This window comes from Palaemon carinicauda, chromosome 1 (genome assembly GCF_036898095.1).
Source record: "Palaemon carinicauda isolate YSFRI2023 chromosome 1, ASM3689809v2, whole genome shotgun sequence".
NCBI lineage: Eukaryota > Metazoa > Arthropoda > Malacostraca > Decapoda > Palaemonidae > Palaemon > Palaemon carinicauda.
In genome coordinates, this window is record NC_090725.1 from 276,274,318 (window position 1) to 276,293,995 (window position 19,678).

At 40.1% G+C, this 19,678-nt stretch overlaps 1 protein-coding gene and 1 pseudogene across 15 annotated transcripts in view; both read left to right on the forward strand.

Moving 5' to 3' along the window:
* The window catches only part of LOC137656712 (cellular tumor antigen p53-like), a 46,730-nt gene extending 42,270 nt beyond the window's left edge, over positions 1-4,460 (forward strand). For 14 of the 15 annotated variants that reach the window (XM_068390944.1, XM_068390974.1, XM_068390952.1 and 11 more), the window contains one exon: positions 2,409-4,460. In XM_068390944.1, the coding sequence (XP_068247045.1) occupies positions 2,409-3,132 (724 nt within the window). In that variant the 3' untranslated portion in view covers positions 3,133-4,460. Of the gene's footprint in view, positions 1-919; positions 1,811-2,408 lie in introns of those variants that run through there. The other variant, XM_068391055.1, reaches the window with a different exon arrangement.
* Positions 4,461-10,152: 5,692 nt separating this feature from the next.
* LOC137639254 (zinc finger protein 585A pseudogene) overlaps positions 10,153-19,678 on the forward strand; it is a 178,716-nt pseudogene continuing 169,190 nt past the window's right edge.

Consider the following 19,678-nt stretch of genomic DNA (forward strand, 5'->3'; position numbering starts at 1 on the left):
ATTGGAAAACCATTCTGATGATAGAATCTGAACTCTTATTAGTGAAGAACTTAATTTTAACCAAGGAAAAGTACTGTAGTCTCAAAGATATGAATTGCATTGCTGGTTATTGTAAGAGGAACCTTTAAAAAACAGAGAAGATGGGCACTGAGAAGAAGGATGCTAATCAGTGTCATTGGATGACCTGTGCAGGGCCAGCAATAAGGTTATATGGAGGGAATTTTATTTTTCACAGTAATAACAATGTACTTTGAAGACGTTTACTCAGCTTAGAAGTTGAATAGCATTTGAAAGAAAGAAGTGTGTTAGATATACACTTCAGACCGAGAAATACAAGACTGGGGCACAGAACAACTGCAGTGATAAAATTCAAGGTAACGTCAAGAGTGTGTAAGTTGTATTTTAATGAGCTCTTTGCAAGTACTCTAAAACTTTATTCATAGTCGTCAAGACTACTGTAATAAATACAGAATGGTTTCATCCAAGAAATATGTAGTTTAGGTTTATATCACCCTTCATGAAATCAATCTTCAGTATTGGTAAACGTTATTGATGAAAGTTGCTACTCCTATACTTCCTTAGATGAATAGAAGACCCTTTATTGTACATTATGTTTGGGTGATTCCTTTATTTGCAAGGTACTGAAGTTTTACTGTTATTTTTCAATGTATACATTTTAATTTACTCGACAAAATATAAACTAATATGAGCATGATAATTGTAGTTTCATGTGAGAGATTTTGTAGTATATTTACGTGTAGCTTTATAAGAGAACAATAAATTTAAAAAGCTTTGTGATGAAGTAAAGAAGAAGTGGCCTTTTGAATTGGTTATATTTTCTTATTTGCGGAAGGAATATAGTAGGTGAGAGACCATACCATCATCATAATATCCTTTGCTATTGGTTGGTCTCTTGCAGATCGTTGGGCCACTAGAGTACCCTAGCACCTTCGTGTCATCCTTGCTGCTGCTGCTGGTGGAACATCTGAATAATTGATGTGGATAAGTAGACAACAAAACATTATGAATCTGCATCTTTTGACGAAGTGGATTTATTGCCTTTATGGCATTGTATAAAATCTTGAGGATTTTAAAGCATCATCCGTATACCATTAAGAAAACAAATAGTTACAAGAGAAAAGATGGATCATCCAAATATGTTTATTAACATCGATGGAAATCCTTTTTGGAATCGTCTTGCCATCAGTAAACTATGGACATCTGCAGTTATATATCACCATCAGATTTTTTCTCATGTAATTAGACTGAATGAACAATGAACTAAATGCTCTTTGACCAATAATAATGTGTAGAATTCTGATAAGTATTGTGCATTATTGGCATATATTACGGACTAAATTGACAAAGATTATTATGTGATGGGGAGAAAAGAAGATAAAGTTTGCTTTATGTTAAATGGTAAAATTCTCTTTTATCATCGTTATTGGTTTAAAATTGTTCCCACTAGAATACTGGGTTTTGATGACCACACCTTTATTTTATTCAACAATACAATTAAAAAGATATAAGATGGGTAATAACCATTTTTTAATGGCTTGCAAATCTTATGTCTGGTATCTAGAATTTTAATGTATTAGATGAAGAACCAGTAGCTGTTGTATCTGACACTTATATGTACAGTAAACTGTATTGTATTTTTATGTTAAAAATGTCCATTAAACTATGTTCTCTACTAGGGAAATGATAGGCTAAATTTCCTTAGTTATCTTGTTGCTAACAATGCTCTGATATAAATGTGTAACATTTATTTTTATGAAGATATAATAAACACAATAAAATAAAATGAAAATTTTTGTTAACCCATTGATGAAATAAGCAGTTATATTATTCCTTAATTAAGATTTATACTGGCAGTGGAAAAACAAGTGGAAAAAGTAGTGAAATACAGTATTACACAAAATAATTTGCCAGTAAAGTAAGTGATTGTCTGTATATTATATATATATATATATATATATATATATATATATATATATATATATATATATATATATATATATATAATTTACATGTGTGCATGCATGTGCGCGCAAAGGAATGGAAAGGAACTTATGTGAAAGGTGAAAGCCAAGGTTTTAATAAAGATATTATTGAACCAACTGTCTTGAATGGAATTGAGGTGTTAATATTAACTATGAATAAAGTTAGGAATTTGGAATTATGATATAGTTACTCTACAGTAATTATAATAAGTAATACTTTGCCTGCTTATGTCATTTTTATGGTCAAATTTGGGAAGGAATTTTTTTCTGAATATTAAATGAGGAAACATATACCTATATGCAGGTACAATCCTATCTTCCAGTGTCCCTAATGTGCCACCTAAATGATTGCAAGTGTTCTGTGTAGTTGGTTTAAGATCTTGATAAAGTTATGTTTTTGTTTAGCTTTCAGAATGAAGATGACAGTGAGGATGAAATGAAAAGCAGCAACATCCAAGGATTAGAAGTTGGAGACTCAGATTCAGTCTCTTGGGATTCGGGTTGCAACTACACACAGCAAGTTGGTGTCGGGTTCTGTGATGACCCAGAGGTAGAGCTCATGAGTGGACCAAAAAATAATAGCCCTTTAAGCAAGCTGAAACCGAACATTTCCATTTCTCCCTCATCAGTTAATCTAAGATTGTGGCCAGACACACCTAGTATACCATCCTACCACGAGGAAACTCATGAGCAGTCCTCAAAAACATGTGAAATTATCAATAACCCTAAGACAGTTGGTATTTCTGTAAAGCCTGACTTTGTTTTGTCAGCAAAGTCATCCATGACTCAGAGTAGTATTTCTAGAAGAGAGGATTCTGTTCCAAAACATATACCTGTTATGCAGGTACAGTCTTATCAACCAGGTGCCTTAACTTTAAAAGCAAAACATTTGCAGTTGAGTAAACCTAATTTAGGTCACTACAAAGGGGAAAAAGACAAGAGAATAATTGTCAAGAAAACTTTTAGAGAAGGAGTAAGCCTTCCATCTTTTGAACAAACTGAAAGCTCATTTGATTCGAGTCCGGGAAAACACTTTATGTCTCCCGATAGTCCGGAGATGTTAGCAGCCAATGTCTTAGCTGAAGGCTTTAAAGGAAAAGCAGTTTTTAAGACAAGTATTATGAAGTAACCATGGTAGTGGAGTTCCTCAAGCTATTTTCATTCGTTGAATCATGTTAAAAATGCTGTGTTTTATGTCCTGATTCTGCTTTTAACATACAGTATTTGCTTCAAGAAATCAAACCAAAACTGATATATTTGTAGATGTGAAATGAAGCCATTTTTTTTTCTTTTTGTCAGCATTGTTAGTTTTTTTTTAAGCTACTTTTTCTGTTACATTTGTCAGTTAGAATTATCAAGGTTTTATTTTGGTCATCAGTTCGGACTTCATGTTGTATCGTTGCAAAGGACAATGTTTTACTGTATTTTAATACTGTACTTACAATATCAGTATTCTATTGTCGTAGTTGGAATTTAGATATGAGAACAATGTTGTTTGTTTTTTCTGAAATATTTGTATATTGAAGTCCTGTATCTCAGTTTAGTGCCTGATTGTAGAATTTGTCAGGTATAATAACAGAAAAACATGTAGTTGTACCAAATTTTAAAAAATTTGTCGTATATAATGCTTCACACTATATACATATTTTAAGATAATGTACTTTATTGTAAACTTGATGCAGTCTTTAGTGAAGTGTAACTAGTTAGGAAAGTTCTTTTGGGTTACCTATCTGAGCATAGTTTTCATTGAAAATTATTGGCCTGATTTAGTGGCAATGAGTTTAGAGCAATATTAATTTATTCTGTATCAGAAAATAAGAAAGCTTCATATGCCGCACAAGTGATTTAAAAAGTATTAGGTATAATTACTATTAAAAAAACAGAAACTTAAGAATATGAAAAATTCTGTATATTTTCAACTTTACAATTTGAAAGCCTACAAATGATTCAACATTGAATCCAAAAGTGAAATCAAATTAATTTCTTTCTGTTATTTATCATTATACTGTATAGTACAAATTGGTGTCTCAGTGAGCAAATTCGCACCTGATTAACCATTGTACTCTGAAAGTAATTGTCCTATTTTATTTTTCCTTTAAAACCTGTCGAAAAGTGCAATTTGAGTTCCACTACCTGAATCGGCCAAGTTTTCTTTCTTTAAAGCACAAATAGGTGGACATGGTTGGAATTTTGAATTAACTATATTTAGTTACCAATTTTGAATTTGTGTCATACTTCAGAGTTTTACAATATTTGTATTGTTTTTGTCTTTATGTATCATTCGGTGTAACGTTTGAGGTACCAAAGTTGTTGATGTTCATGTCAAAAGCAGAATCAGACATAAATTTGAGGAATTCCACTTGGAAAGAAATATAGATAATGTGCCTTCTCAAACAATGTTCAGAAAGGAACATTTGATATAAATATTTATGTCGTAGAATAAAAAGAATTTTTTACCATATTTGTTTTCTGCCCTTATGTATTCAATAATTGAGTTGCTACCTTGCTGATGAGTTATAATTTTTAGAAATCAACTTTCAACATCAGGTTTTATTCAAGTAATAAGCTTCCAAGCTTCCATGCATATACCAAGGCACTTCCCCCAATTTGGGTGGGTAGCCGACATCAATCAAATGAAAAAAAGGGGAACCCAAGTCCCTCGTCAGGCTGGTACTGCTGGTGTGCCACAGCCCACCCTCCCCCGTTATCCACCACAGATGAAGCTTCATAATGCTGAATCGTCTACTGCTGTAACCTCTGCGGTCATCCTAGGCAACCAGAGGAAGCAGCAAGGCCTACCGCAACTGTGTCACAGTTGCCCACCATTCATTCCTATTTCTACCACGCTCTCTTGCCTCTCTCACATCTATCCTATCACCCAGAGCTTTCTTCACTCCATCCATCCACCCAAACCTTGGCCTTCCTCTTGTACTTCTGCCGTCAACTCTTGCATTCATCACTGTCTTTAGCACACAGCCATTTTCCATTCTCTCAATATGGCCAAACCACTTCAACACATTCATATCCACTCTAGCTGCTAACTCATTTCTTACACCCGTTCTCACCCTCACTACTTCGTTCCTAACCCTGTCTACTTCATCTCAAACACATTCAATATATAAAATTGTTTTTTTTTTCTTTTTTTTTATCAAGTATTGTCCTGTCTGGTCTTCAGCTACTGATTCTCATCTTAATATTTTGGACAAGAACTTACGGTCTATTAAATTTCTTATTACTGATCTAGATACTAATCTCTGGCACTGCCGTTCAATTAGTTCATTATGCATGGTCCATAAGATTTTTTATAATTCTGACCATCCTTTACATACAGATCTTCCCGAACAGTTCCATCATATTCGTAATACAGTACGAGGCATACAGTTCTCCATCATGAGGCTCAGTACTACACAGTAGCCTACTCCAGAAGTTTTATTCCATCTGTGACTAAGTTGTGGAATGATCTTCCTAATCTGGTAGTTGAATCAGTAGAACTTCAAAAGTTCAAACTGGCAGCAAATGGTTTTATGTTGAACAGGCTGACATGAGTCTTTTATAGTTTATATTTGAAATATCTGTTTTAATGTTGTTAATGTTTCTGAAATATCTTAATTGTTCATTAATTCTTATTTCGTTTATTTATTTCCTTATTTCCTTTCTTCACTGGGCAATTTTTCCCTGTTGGAGCCCTTGAGCTTATAACATCTTGCTTTTCCAAGTAGGGTTGCAGCTTAGCTAGTAATAATAATAATAATAATAATGATAATAATGTTCTTAAAATATTTCACTGTTTTAATGTTGTTACTGGTCTTAGAATATTTTATTTCATTTATTTACTTTTCATATAGTTTATTTCCTTTCCTCATTGGGCTATTTTCATGTTTGCTTTTCCATTGTATTTGCCTTTATTCTCATTGTATCGTAGAGCCATCTTTGCGATTTTCATTCTATCACTATTATTATTATTATTATTTGCTAAGCTGCAACCCTAGTTGGAAAAGCAAGATGCTATAAGCCCAAGGGCTCCAATAACGTAAAATAGTCCAGTGAGGAAAGGAAACAAGGAAATAAATAAAATTACAAGAAAATTAATCAACAAGCAAAAGGTTTGTCTAATCTAATTATACGACCGTACTTTTTACTTTTCCCCTGGCAGGCGTGTAGATAATTGTTCGATTTTTTGTCAATAGGTCTCTCTCTCTCTCTCTCTCTCTCTCTCTCTCTCTCTCTCTCTCTCTCTCTCTCTCTCTCTCTCTCTCTCTCTCTCTCTCTCTCTCTCTCTCTCTCTCTCAGAATATTGATTAGGGATCGCCAATACTCTTTTCCCGCCCCTCCTTTACCTTCCACCAGTAAGCGGTAAGTTATCTCACGTCAGCTACAGATAACGGCTGCTCCCACCAATTCAGTCAAGGCGGAAATATTGTATACAATGTATTCACACATTGTGATAAGGAAAAAAGTCCAGTAATTCGTGATACGGGAAAGAATAATTCAGAAAACAGTCGATCGTACATGTCGGATACGATATAGTACTCTGAGTCAACTTTCTCCATCTATTTCCATTCCCTGCGTCTTCCAGTCCCACCCGCATCCGGCCCTTATCCCCCCTCGCCGCATCTATCCAGCTGATACGCTGACGCCCCCAATCCCCCATCCCTCCCCTTGCGCTTAGCTCTCTTTATTAGTTCCAATTCCCTTCCTGTTACATGGCTACAGTATCTCAGATGAGATGCCCTACCCTTTAGCTTTTACATTGCATACAGTATACCCTTCCCCAAGTATTCTTAGTAATATCATGATTTGCCCACCTCTGCAGCAATAATATTTCAACGATATACTGTATATATTACCATCCTTATTTCAGTTCTTACCAACAGTTCCTCCTCTTTCCTAAGTGCCCAATTAGTTCAGAACCCGTCCCATATGATTTTAAGGGCCTGATAATACTGTCTTAAAAGTTAATGGTCTTCATTTTCAGTCTCAAGACACTTGTTTAAAACAAATGTACTTCTCTCAGATGTTTACTTCATGGCCTTCTCTACTATTAGTTCTGTCTTTCCAATGTTCATCTAAATCCTTTTCTATCGAGGAGATACTACTGCTAGAGAGTTATGGGGTCCTTTGACTGGCCAGACAGTACTATATTGGATCCTTCTCTGTGGTTACGATTCTTTCCCTTTGCCTACACAGACACCGAATAGTCTGGCCTATTCTTTACAGATTCTCCTCAGTCCTCATACACCTGACAACACTTAGATTAACAAACAATTCTTCTTCACCTTAGGGGTTAACTACAACACTGTAATTGTTCAGTGGCTACTTTCCTCTTGGGTAGGGTAGAAGAGACTCTTTAGCTATGGTAGGCAGCTCTTCTAGGAGAAGGACACTCCAAAATCAAACCATTGTTCTCAAGCCTTGGGTAGTGCCATAGCCTCTGTACCATGGTCTTCCACTGTCTTGGGTTAGAGTTCTCTTGCTTGAGGGTACACTCGGGCACACTATTCTGTCTAATTTCTCTTCATCTTGTTTTGTTAAAATTTTTATAGTTTATATGGGAAATATTTATTTTAATGTTACTGTTCTTAGAATATTTTATTTTTCCTTGTTCCCTTTCCTCACTGGGCTATTTTCCCTGTTGGGGTACCTGGGCTTATAGCATCCTGCTTTTCCAACTAGGCTTGCAGCTTGGCATTTATTAATAATAATAATAATAATAATAATAAAAGCTTTCCATCCAGTTTCATTCCGTGTCTGCTATAATGACAAAATCATCAGCGAACCTAAGTTTCCACAGTTCGCTATTCCTCATTATTTTTTAATGACAAAATGTCAATAACGTCAAGGAACAGGAATGATGAAGGTCACATTTTCTCAAAAAGTTTATCCACCGAACCAACATCTGTCGTTAATACTTGTATACCTATACTGTAGTCTCTTCCATCAATGGGCACATGTTATCATATACATTTTTATTCACCCTATTTTATAGTTATTAAGCAATCATCACATACAGTTATTAATCGTGTGTTGCCATAATCACAGAATATATCCAGATTGAATTTAATTATCTTTTTTTTTTTCAATCGAAAACATCAATAGGTAAGAGCTAATAACGTCCATTAAACTGAACGTGATAAATGAATATATCGAAAACATTCATTGTAAATTTTATTTGAATTTAATCTATTTTTAGTTTGATTTCATCAGTAATACAGTATAATACAAAAGGGCATTGGTAGACTTCGACAACCGTACGAAGAAAACAAAAAAGTTAGAAAATTCGTAATAAACGAAAATATTAAAAGAAAAAAATGTGGGCTACATAGGCTAATACGTGAAGAAAATGGCGAGAGAGAGAGAGAGAGAGAGAGAGAGAGAGAGAGAGAGAGAGAGAGAGAGAGAGAGAGAGAGAGAGAGAGAGCACTCTGGAGTAAGTGGAGAGATGTAGCCAGTGGTATGTGATAAGAAAACGAAAATCAAGCTAAAAGTCAAGAACTATAACGCAGACTAAAGTATTAAAACCATTCTCAATATGTTAATCGGAACGTGCTCTCTAAGACGACGAGTTTAGGAGGACAAAGATGAGAATGCTAAAGTGGATTATAGGAATGTTACAGCTTGATCGATTGAAAATATAGAGAAACAAGACGAATTGCAGATATATAGGTGGCAGGTATAGTAAAGATTGCAGATGCGATAAGTGTGTCACGATTGCGTGATTGAGATGGCGTGGGTTGTGAATGGTTTGGGGGTTCGGTTCCGGGGGAGTTAGCCGCAGTGGTGCCATAGAAAATATTCTGTTCCGCTATACCGAGCCTTAGCTAGATTTAGGCTACTGACGTACTACACACTCACACACACACACACACGCACACACACACACACACATATATATATATATGTATGTATATATATATATATATATATATACATATATATATATATATATATATATATATATATATATATATATATATATATATATATATTTACATGCCTGGATCCCTAGAGATTGCAAAAACAGCAGGGTAAGGGAGAGAAGACGATGGATTGACGAGCTAAGAAAATTTGCGAGTATAGACTTACTGACATAGAAAGGCCATAAATAGACAGGAATGGAAAGGGATGTCTGAGACCTTTGTCCTGCAATGAACTAGTTAAAGGTGATGATTATATATATATATATATATATATATATATATATATATATATATATATATATATATATATATATATATATATATATATATATATATGCCTGGATCCATAGATATTGCAAAAAACAGCAGGGTAAGGAAGAAAAGACGATGGATTGACGAGCTAAGAACATTTGCGAGTATAGACTTATTGACATAGAAAGGCCATAAATAGATGGGAATGGAAAGAGATGTCTGAGACCTTTGTCCTGCAATGGACTAGTTAAAGGTGATAATTATATATATATATATATATATATATATATATATATATATATATATATATATATATATATATATATATATATATAGGTGTGTACATAGCTTGCTAATCTTTTGTGAGCATTATAATGGAATGCTTGAGAATTCGAATATACCTTGGTTGATTTTAAACACTAACTCTATTCTCAAATACATCAGGATAATCCATTATTTACCTTTATGATCATCAAAATAACTAAAGTTAAGTCCATCCGCCAGTTATGAATGAAAGCAATTTCACACGAGGAACTTTCAACTTCAAGCACTCTACTGGTGGAATAACAGAATCCTTAACCACACGAAGCGTATGCTTAAACATCATAATTTTAGAGTATTGGGCGGTTTTAACGAAATCTACACTGAAATTATATAAATATTTTACAGCAATGACAAGTGTATTAAAAAGGTCAGAAAAAGCTAAACGTTTTAAAGTAAAGCCAATTTCCTGATAGCTGCTAGATCCGTAAATTCCCTACTATACTCAAACAAAATTAGCCAAATCTAGCAGTAAAATCGCTAGAATGGCAACATTGTGAGGATGGCTTGGGAAGTCTGACGCCCTGACGGTCCCCACGGTCTTGCCGTCTGGGACTCTGGGAGGAACCATTTAAGGGGGGTGGGCAGATATGGAGAGGAAGGCAGACTTAGATGGCGAGATAAGGTGAAAGATGATATGAGGAGAAGAGGTTGGGGGAGAGGATGCCTTTCTTTGATCAAAGGTATTGGAGATGGTGCATCAGACAACCGACCCCTTAATGTAGTGATAATCATGGGAAAGAGGACTTAAAGGAGGTTCTAGTTATGTAGAACTCATGTTGTTTGTTAGGGCTATTTGTCACGACAGGTTACACTTTATATTGAAGCAATTTCTTTGGACTTGAGTGGTGAGTTGTAACTTTAAGGCGGACCAAGCAACCGACGTCGCACGACGCTGGGAAAGAAGAGATCACAATCACTCGCGAACAGGATGAACCGTTGCAAAGACCGAATTTCACCTTAAACTTGAACGGACCAAACTGGTAGGCTCCTCCAGGTCCTCCCGCCTCCTATGACCCGAGTGACCCCAATAACCCTAACCCACGATCAAAGACAATTATTTTTGTCTATGATGTGTCTTTTAAATTGCAAGTTAATGTAGTGTTAGCTACTCCTATCAAGTGACAACACGTCCAAAATATAGGAAAGTCGAATGGTTTAAAAACAGGCTTGTCTAAATCCTTGTAGGCTATACCTGCTTACTCACATAATGCCCCATTTGGTAAGTTAATCTTATATTCTTAAATAAATTTCTCAAGTCTTGTAATTCTCTGATTTCTCCACGATTGACAGCCTAAGATTTTCATGTGATTCACATCTATAGTTAGCCCAACGTTACAGTTTGAATGCAGAGTGAGTGGCATCCAGTACGATTATAGAATAGTACAATAAACGGTTTGTAGAAAATAAGACTGCAACCTGGTGTAATTTTTAGTGTTTTGAACTCATTTGGGGTAGTTTGTAGTGCTACGGCCAAGCGTCCTAATTTGCTTATTATCGCTTCTACTGTCATCTTGTATAGAATAAAAGCGTTTGGAAATGGTCTACGGATCTTAAATATGTTGTGTAAGGGGGGGTCCGGCGGGGCGCAGGCCCCCTTGGTAAGGACACGGCTTTTAGCATAGGTTAGGTGGGTTTTTAAGTTAGCTTCTCCTGTCGCACTCGTAGGTAAGGAAACTGTCGTGTAAGGGGGGGTCCGGAGGGGCGCAGCCCCCCTGGGTAAGGATACGGCTTTTAGCATAGGTTAGGTGGGTTTTTTTAAGTTAGCTTCTCCCGCTAAAATCGTTTTTAGAACGACGGCCACAGATAAGAATATTCTCGTTTTCTACGGGATCTGGCCGTCACCCTACAAACGCTCCCTCATTTGATTATGATGACAGTTGGAAATTCTTAGTTTGAGTTATGGTGGTTTGAATACTATAATTGAAAAGCTCTCTTTTTGTCCGGGATTGTCATCAGTTACGCTGTTTCTGCCAATCATCATCAGAAAAAATGGTTATTATTTGATACTCTTAATTTCTAGCGAAACTGGAATTTGCTATAAAAAATAGACGAGTGCTGGCTAGTTTGGTATTTTTTTCTTTAAGTTTAATAGGGACTGGGGCATAATAACTTAAATATCGGTCTATTAAATATATGAAATATGTTTTTCACTCCAAGTCCATTGTTTACATCTGAGAGACTGAAGAGTACTTATTACGCATGCATTTTTTCCCATGGTTTGGGGAGCTTTCTGTGTATTTACAATGGTGTATTTGTCAGGTGGTTTTATTGGGCTCAGCCATGTCGTCCTGATGGAAGGTTCCTTTAGGCAGTTTTCTAAGGGATATTTAGCTACAGTGATACTCCCAGAGAATTGACCATAGGTCTCCAGAATTCTAACTCCTGGTGCGAGTATCCTTTAAGAAAATTCTTAAGGATATCGCACAATATTAGGGGACGTATTTCTTGATACGACGCATGGCAATCTTCACCCCGAATAGAGTTTTCGCTCTGAGGGAGAAGAGTGACGAAAATGAAGGGAGCCGTCATCAAGGTTACCCGGTGGATCCCCTTCCCGTACTACTACAGCGCCAAACATGGTGATCCATTCCTTTGTTAGTAGCGAATTAAGCACGGTGTATCTCCCGCTTGCTCTCGGTGTTGTGTTACTAATATTTGGGATTTATCATGCATTTTAAACCAATCAACAGCTTACAAGTATTTCTTCATAAGTTCTCGTATGTTGTTCTACAACAGCCATTTTTTTTCCCACTTTTGCCTTCAGTTTTAAGTTAGCCACCATCTTGTAAAGACGTCTCCCAGAGTGAACTCAAGGGAAGCACATCAGTCTATTTCGAAATTTAGTGTAATTTTGATTATGTCGCAATTGATTATGATGGAAATGCTCTCCGTTCAGTGTAAAGCTATTGTTACTCATGTGAAAATTAAAAATAACAGCAAAATAAGGCCTCAAATGTCGGATTCTGACTTAATTTTGAGGGAAGGCCAGAACATTTTCACTGTAAAATTTTTGTAACGATTGCCAAGAAAAAAAAGGCGATTAATGTCAATCATAAGGTAAGGAATTAGTTGTGATTTACTTTTTCATAATGAAGGATTTAATTGTGATTCACTTTATCATAATCAAATGATTTATTTGTGATTTACTTTTAGTTTGTGACCTGGGAAGGGGGCGTCCGGCTAGTAGTTGTGACCTGGGAATGGGGGTCCGGGGGCTTGCCCCCCTGCTAGTAGCTATGATCTGGGAAGGGGGTCCGGGGGCTTGCCCCCCAGCTAAAGTTTCTGACCAGGGAACTACTAGGGTAGGTTAGGTGAGTTTGTTAGGTTCTGTACCCTTTTACATATCTCAAAAGTTAAATAATCATGTTTTGGCCTAGTTCCAGCCATTTACATGAACCATATTTATTTCAAACTGGTTATCTTTGGCTTATTTTACATTTCTAGCCATTATTATTGCTGCAAATCACTCGTTTATGACATTTCCCCACCCAAAAAAACCCAGTTGCCCACTGGGGTCCCCCGTAATTGTCTTTATATAATGGGGTCCAAAAACTCATGAACGGGTGGTTTGCCCCAATAATCATGGTTAAAAATGCATAAAACACAAGATAGCGTGTAGGAAAAATATAGGGTTCATGTATTTGGCTAGAAATTAAAGTAACATATATTTACCCCAAAAATGGAGCCTTTGTAGTTTGTTGGGACAGAATGTAAAAAAATATTTTATAAGGTAAGCAGACACAAGAACACCACCTAGCCTAAGGTTCCCCACCTTACTTAACCTAAGAGCCGTATCCTTACTTACTACAGGGTTGTACCCCTCCTTACACTACAGTACCTTATTCGTCGCTTACCCTGTCCCAACGAATTTCATTCCCCCCTCTAAAACTAATCGTCATAATAAAGAAAAGTTACCTTCATGAAAATCCAGTTGTAGTAATGAGTCTGGATAAATACGCAGAAGCTTTTGATTACAAGTGACTTTTCATTCCCATTGTATATGTCATCATTCATAGCCATTTTCATTATGTTGGCATGCCCAATGAACACTGTCTAATCGTTTATTGGTGTTTGCTACTTCATAGTTTGCTTCACTTGTGATTTAACATTATCTCAAAGTTCCTATATTCTGGCAAGCGTAACATATTGCACCAAGCGTGTTAACCCTATGGGCTAGTATTTTGCCGTTTTAATTATTTATTTTATCCCTTGGTTCAATTGGTTTTTGCTTCATCATAGTTCAATGCACTCACAATTTAACATTTCCTCGTTGTTCCTATGTTCTCTCAAGCGGAATATGTTTTGTTGTGTTAGGTCCATGAGGTAGTGTTTATAATAGTTTATAACATTATGACTTTAATTAAGTTCAGACAAATATATGTTCTAGATTCAGTTTTGCTAGACATAAGATTTAACAATAAAATAAATCACATTGCTATCATAATATTTAAAAATATTGTATAATTGACTGAATAAAACCATTGATATAGAAACTTGAATGGGTGAATGAATACACATATAACTAAGGGGGTTAGTTGTAGATTTACACTTAGCATCTGTTTGAACATTGAAGTTTTCTTCCAATGCCCATTAATCTAATGAATAAAAGGAATGACATTAATTACCATTTGTTCCCTAACTAGAATACAAACCTATTAGGGGTATTACTTCGCCGAAAGGACAAGACATTAAAATTTAGTAAAGGTGAACTACCCATTCCGCTAGTTAGCGGGCGGTAAGGGAGTTAGCTAGCTACCCCCTTCACTTACACACCTGTGACTGAGCTCACTTTGCTTTTGACTCTTCCTCCTCGCATTTATTTGACTGCCATTTAATTCTGTGTATGCTTTTCCTTTTCAGTGATTGTGTGTATGTTGACTTCTTCCTGCAGCCATGCGTACCTGCCCTGGTCCTGAGGGCCGCAGCCGCACCTGCGGTACTTTTATATCCGCCAAGGACACGTTTCCTCACAGTCTGTGCCAGGTGCAAAGATCAATGGTGTAATCAGTTGAATAAGTGTAATGAGTGTTGAAAGTGGTCTGCCTCCCAGTGGGAAAGGTTTGGCTACGGCGTAAGAAGAAGTCTACGTGGGACTCTTCTCTTTCGAAGGTTACTTAGAAGCAGAAGAAACCCAAGGCTTCTTCTTCCGTTTCCTGACCTTCCTCCGAAGCTCCTATTCGTTCGGCCTCCTCCGAGGGACTGTCGAGCAGTAGCGCAGGCTGTTTAACTCCTGGACAACCTTGGTCCTCGAGGGACGGTGTTGATTTCCCTAGCAAAGCGGCCTTGCCTCTACCCCCATGGGGACCCATGTCACTTTCTCTTCTGTTTCAGGTTTGGCCTTCCCTGGGGTTACCGTGTCCACCCTCCAAGGAGGCCCTGCTGCAGCTGCTGCACCGTGGTGCTAGTTTGCAGTATTTTCAATGTCAATGTTGTGTTATTTAGAGGACTCGACTGCTGCCCTACCTGCCGACATTCCTGCCTCTTCTGCCATTGCCGAAGACTGTGCTTATCCTCTTACTGAACATCCATTGGGGGGGGGGGGGGGGGGCAAAGTCCTAGGCATGTTTCTCCATCCCGAGGGAGTTCACTCATAGAGACTCCTCTTCCGGGGACTGCTGCTGATGGTCAGCTTGCTGATCCACCAGACCCTGTCATGCTCGCCCTCCTCTTTGCCGTAGAGGTGCTCCTTCAACATCGGTGAAGAGATGCCTCTTTGGCTCGTCAGCTTCATCCATACAGCCCTCCTCGGAGAAGGAGCCTTCTAGTCTGACGTCTCCTGGTTCCCGACCTTCGCCTGCCTTCAGACCTTCTCCTGTCGATGCTGCTGTTAGTCTTCGAACTTTAGTTCAGGACTCCCCGCCTGAGGATTGCGTGCAATCCCCTTTGGAGATGTTCGTCCTTCTGAAGGACACATCGCATCACCTGACCATCATCTAGCTGCTCATCAGCCTTCGTGTCGCCGACCACCGACTCGCCGACCTCCTGCTCGTCTGTCCTGCTCACTCTCCTGGTTCCCGACATCCCACCATTCATCATTCTTTGACTCGTCAGTCGCCTGCTCATCTTGATGACTCTGTTCATAGTTCGTCTGCCGATCATCGCCTACCAGTGCGTCGCTCGCCAACGCGTCAGGCATCTATTGCCCACCCCTGTTCCTCGAAGCAGCCCGTTACGTCGCAACGTCATTGGCCTAGCCACATTCCTGCCGTCCACCGCCCAATCTCTCGTGAAATCGCCTACGGAGGTTCCTGCAATAAGTGCCTGTCAGCTTTCACCTAAGCTACGGCGTTTGCTGCGTCACCAGTCGCCTAAGCATCAGCGTTTAGCACGTCGGAGTTTGCCGCGTTGTGGTAATTTGCAGACTGGAGAAATGCTTCTCTACTTAATTGCAATTCTAGTTGCCATCTCCAAGTCCTACTGGGAGTAGGGCGTGCTGCTAAAAAAAGAATACTATGAGATAAGGTTGAAGAACCAAATTGTAAAAATAACATTCTAATAAAAAATATAAAAATGCAAGATATAGTAAAATACAGTAATTTGTATTTTTCCCATCTATAACTTATAATTTGTTCCTACACTTGATACAAACCCTCATTCTTTACCATAGGAGATATTCTAGCGCGAGCTGGAAAATACGGCAGAAAAATCTTAACAAGGTCGTTAACGACCAGGCAGGTAATTACCCACCAGTTAGTGGTGGGGGATCGCCGGTCGGTAGCTGCTGTTTACCTTCAATCGAATTCTAGCCGTCGCAGTGGTAACACCGTCGCTCCTGCGTTATTTGTCCGGCAGACTAGCCTTTCTTTTTTGATTTTTTGATTTTTTGATTAATCCTTTTTCTTTATTAGATGTGATGTCCTCTAATATGAGGAAGTGTTCCGGGCGCCTTTATGTCGCCGCTGGAGGTGGATCCTCTTTCCCTATGGCCTGGCTACATAGGTCATAGGTGTTCTGAGGGTCCCCCTGCCAAGTATGTAGAAGTGGACACCGCAGTACCTCCTCTACTTCATTGTCCTCGCCCTCTTCGGAGGCTAGGAGGGAGAGAGAGAAAAGGAAAAGGAGAGCTCGCACTCCTTCGTCCAGATGTTCTCGCCGGAGTCACAGGTGACATAGGAAGAGACATAATCGTTCTCGCTCTTCCTCGCCTTTTATCTCTTCACGAGATGTCTCGCCGCAAAACTATGAGCGCTCTCGTCTCAAACTTGAGATGAGCGCTTCCTCCTTACCCTAACATAGGGCATCAAGAGCGTACGCGCCAACATGCGCATACACTCCAACAAGAGCATAGCTCCATCACGCGCCTTGCGCTCACCTGCGCGCCAGTGCTCTCCTACGCGCTCCCGCGCGCCAACATTCTCCTGCACGTGCGCATACGCGCCCAACATCTCACTCTCCTGCCCGCCATACTGTGCACTATCCTACGCGCCAGGTAAAACCTGAGCGCCAACTTTCTACTGATAGCAGGACTTCTGACAAGTCAGCCATGCTGGCTTCTCCCGCGCGCCAACCCTTACCAATGCGCCAGCCTTCTCCCGCACGCATCCACAAGGATATCCGCACGCTCCTGAATCCTCTCCTAGGGATGCGCGCTAACATTCTCCCGCGCTCCCGTGCGCCCCGTATGAATCCACTGTGCGCCCGCGCTAGGGAACTTTCTCCTACGCACGCGCCCTACGGCTGGCACAGACGTGTGAGAACACACTCCCGTGCGCCCGTTTACGCCTTCACCTAGATGTTCTCGCCGAAGAGACAGGCGATATAGGAAGAGACATCATCATTCTCGCTCTTTCTCGCCTTCTGTTTCTCCCCGAGACTATATGCGCTCTTGCCACAAACCTAGGAAGAACGCTCCCTTTCGTCATCGTTCTGCCTCGCTGTCGTCTTTCTCTTGCGAGGGATCATCTAAGAAGCCAGGAGCGCGGCCAAGGGGAAAGCACGTCCTGACCTCGAACCCTTTTCTTCGCATAATAGTTTGAGGTTCTCCGTTCGCCCTAGAAAAGTCAGATAGAGCGCTTCTCCTCGCTTCACTCCTTATCTTCAGAGAAGATCGCTCTCGCCTTCGAATTCTCGATCTCTGACCCTTTGGCTGTCTTGTGACAAGGAAACTTTGGTTTCCCGGTGTGCTATCCCTTCATTTTCTTGCAATTCAAGTTGCTGAAACCTCGGGCTCTCTTGCATTTTGTCTCGCTGACACTTCGGTGTCTCGTGACAGGGGAAACTTCTGTTTCCCTTTGCTCTGGCCCTTCGGATTCTCGCAACTCAACCTCTAGGGGCACACACGATCACGCTGAACCTTCTGGTTCTTGTGAAACAAGTCACCAAGAGTTTTACTCATGACTGAGAATCTTCGGACTCTTGTTGCACGGAGTGGTCGCGTACGCTCAACCAACACTGCGCCCATGACCATCAAGAGTTTTACTCTTATGGCAAAGTCTTCAGACTCCCGTCACGCAAGGTTTTCGCACGCAATTAGCGCTACACATGCAAATCTCCGGTCATACACTCGCCGGGTCAATCCCTCGCTCTCGTGTTTCAGACAAGATAACCTCCCCAGTTACTTTGCTCCCTAATGAGTTAAGGGTTACGAGTCTCTCGGAAACCTCGTAAGAAGATGCAGGGGTTCGCCCCTTCTTCTCTTCGGTTGAGAGCTGGAGGGAAAGGGGAAACGTGTTAGAGAGGCTAAAAGAAAACACCCAGATAGCAGCGACGTAGCGCAATGCCGAGGGCTTTGGCCACTCTGTTCGTTATCCTGCGCTTCATGGGGCAACTCATGAGCTGCCCATGTTGCGAGGTAGCACTCGTTGTCAACCTGCAACTTGATCAACTTGTTGGGAAACTTAGTTTGCTGCCAGGAGGTTTGCCTCCAGAGGTTAGAGAACCTCCCCTTACGAGGGAGTGATAACCTTCCTCGGTATTGGGCTGCGTGAGAGAATCACCCCCCTTCCGAGGGAAAGCTTCCCCACTTCAGTTATTCAGCAACCTTCCCTCCTTCGTGAAGAGTTGCGAACAGCTCGATGAGTTTTACCTCTGCTATCTCGTCCCCGAAGACTGCTTTCTCTCCTTGAGCTGGGGAAAAAGCAAGTCTAAGGCTTGTTCCTCCTTCGAGGGGGTACTTCTCCCTCGTTTGCGAGAGAGATTATTACGCCTACAATTTTTTTCCCATAAGAATTGGGAGAAAGCTTGGCTCAGGCGATGTCCTCCATCGGGAGGACTTCTCTCTCGTTTACGAGAAGGAGATTATTACGCCTACGTTTTTTCCATAAAACTGGGAGAAAACTTGCCTTAGGCGATGTCCTCCTTCGGGAGAACTTCAATCTCGTTCGCGAGAGAGAGATTATTACGCCTATGCTTTTTTCCAATAGAACTGGGAGAAAGCTTGTCTTAGGCGATGTCCTCCTTCGGGAGAACTTCTCTCTCGTTCGCGAGAGAGATTTTTACGCCTGTGCTTTTTTCCCATAGAACTGGGAGAAAGCTTGTCTTAGGCCATGTCCTCCTTCGGGAGGACTTCTTTCTCGTTCACAAGAGGGAGATTATTACGCCTATGTTTTTCCCATAGAACTGGGAGAAAACTTGTCTTAGGCGATGTCCTCCTTCGGGAGAACTTCTCTCTCGTTTGCGAGAGAGAGATTATCACGCCTATGCCTACACTTTTTCCCATAGAGCGGGGAGAAATCTTGCCTTAGGCAATATCCTCCTTCGGGAGGACTTCTCCCTCGTTTGCGAGAGAGAGGTTACTACGCCTACGCTTTTCCCCATAGAGCAGGGAGAAAGCTTGTTTTAGGCGATCTCCTTCGGGAGAATCTTCCTCCCATTCACGAGAGAAAACTTGTAGGAGTTTGCTGATCCACTCTCCTCCCCCTTACACTTTTGGTTCTCCTCCAGGGGCGGAGCGAGAGCCTTGTTTTAAGTGACGTTCTCCTTCGGTAGAACAAATCTACCCTGCAGAGGAGTTATCTTCATCCCTGACGTTCTCCCCCTCGTGCTGTAAGGAGACGTCTTTTTGAACCTACTGGTTCTCCTCACGTTGACCCCTCGGGGTCTCGTGATCACCCTTTCGGCGGGCGTGATCTGGAGCCTTTGAACTCTCGTCATGTTGATCCTACGGGTTCTCATGACCTTAGGAGTCCTTCGGGCCTCTGTCGCGCTGGACTTTCGAGTTCACACGACTTGGAACCTTTGAGT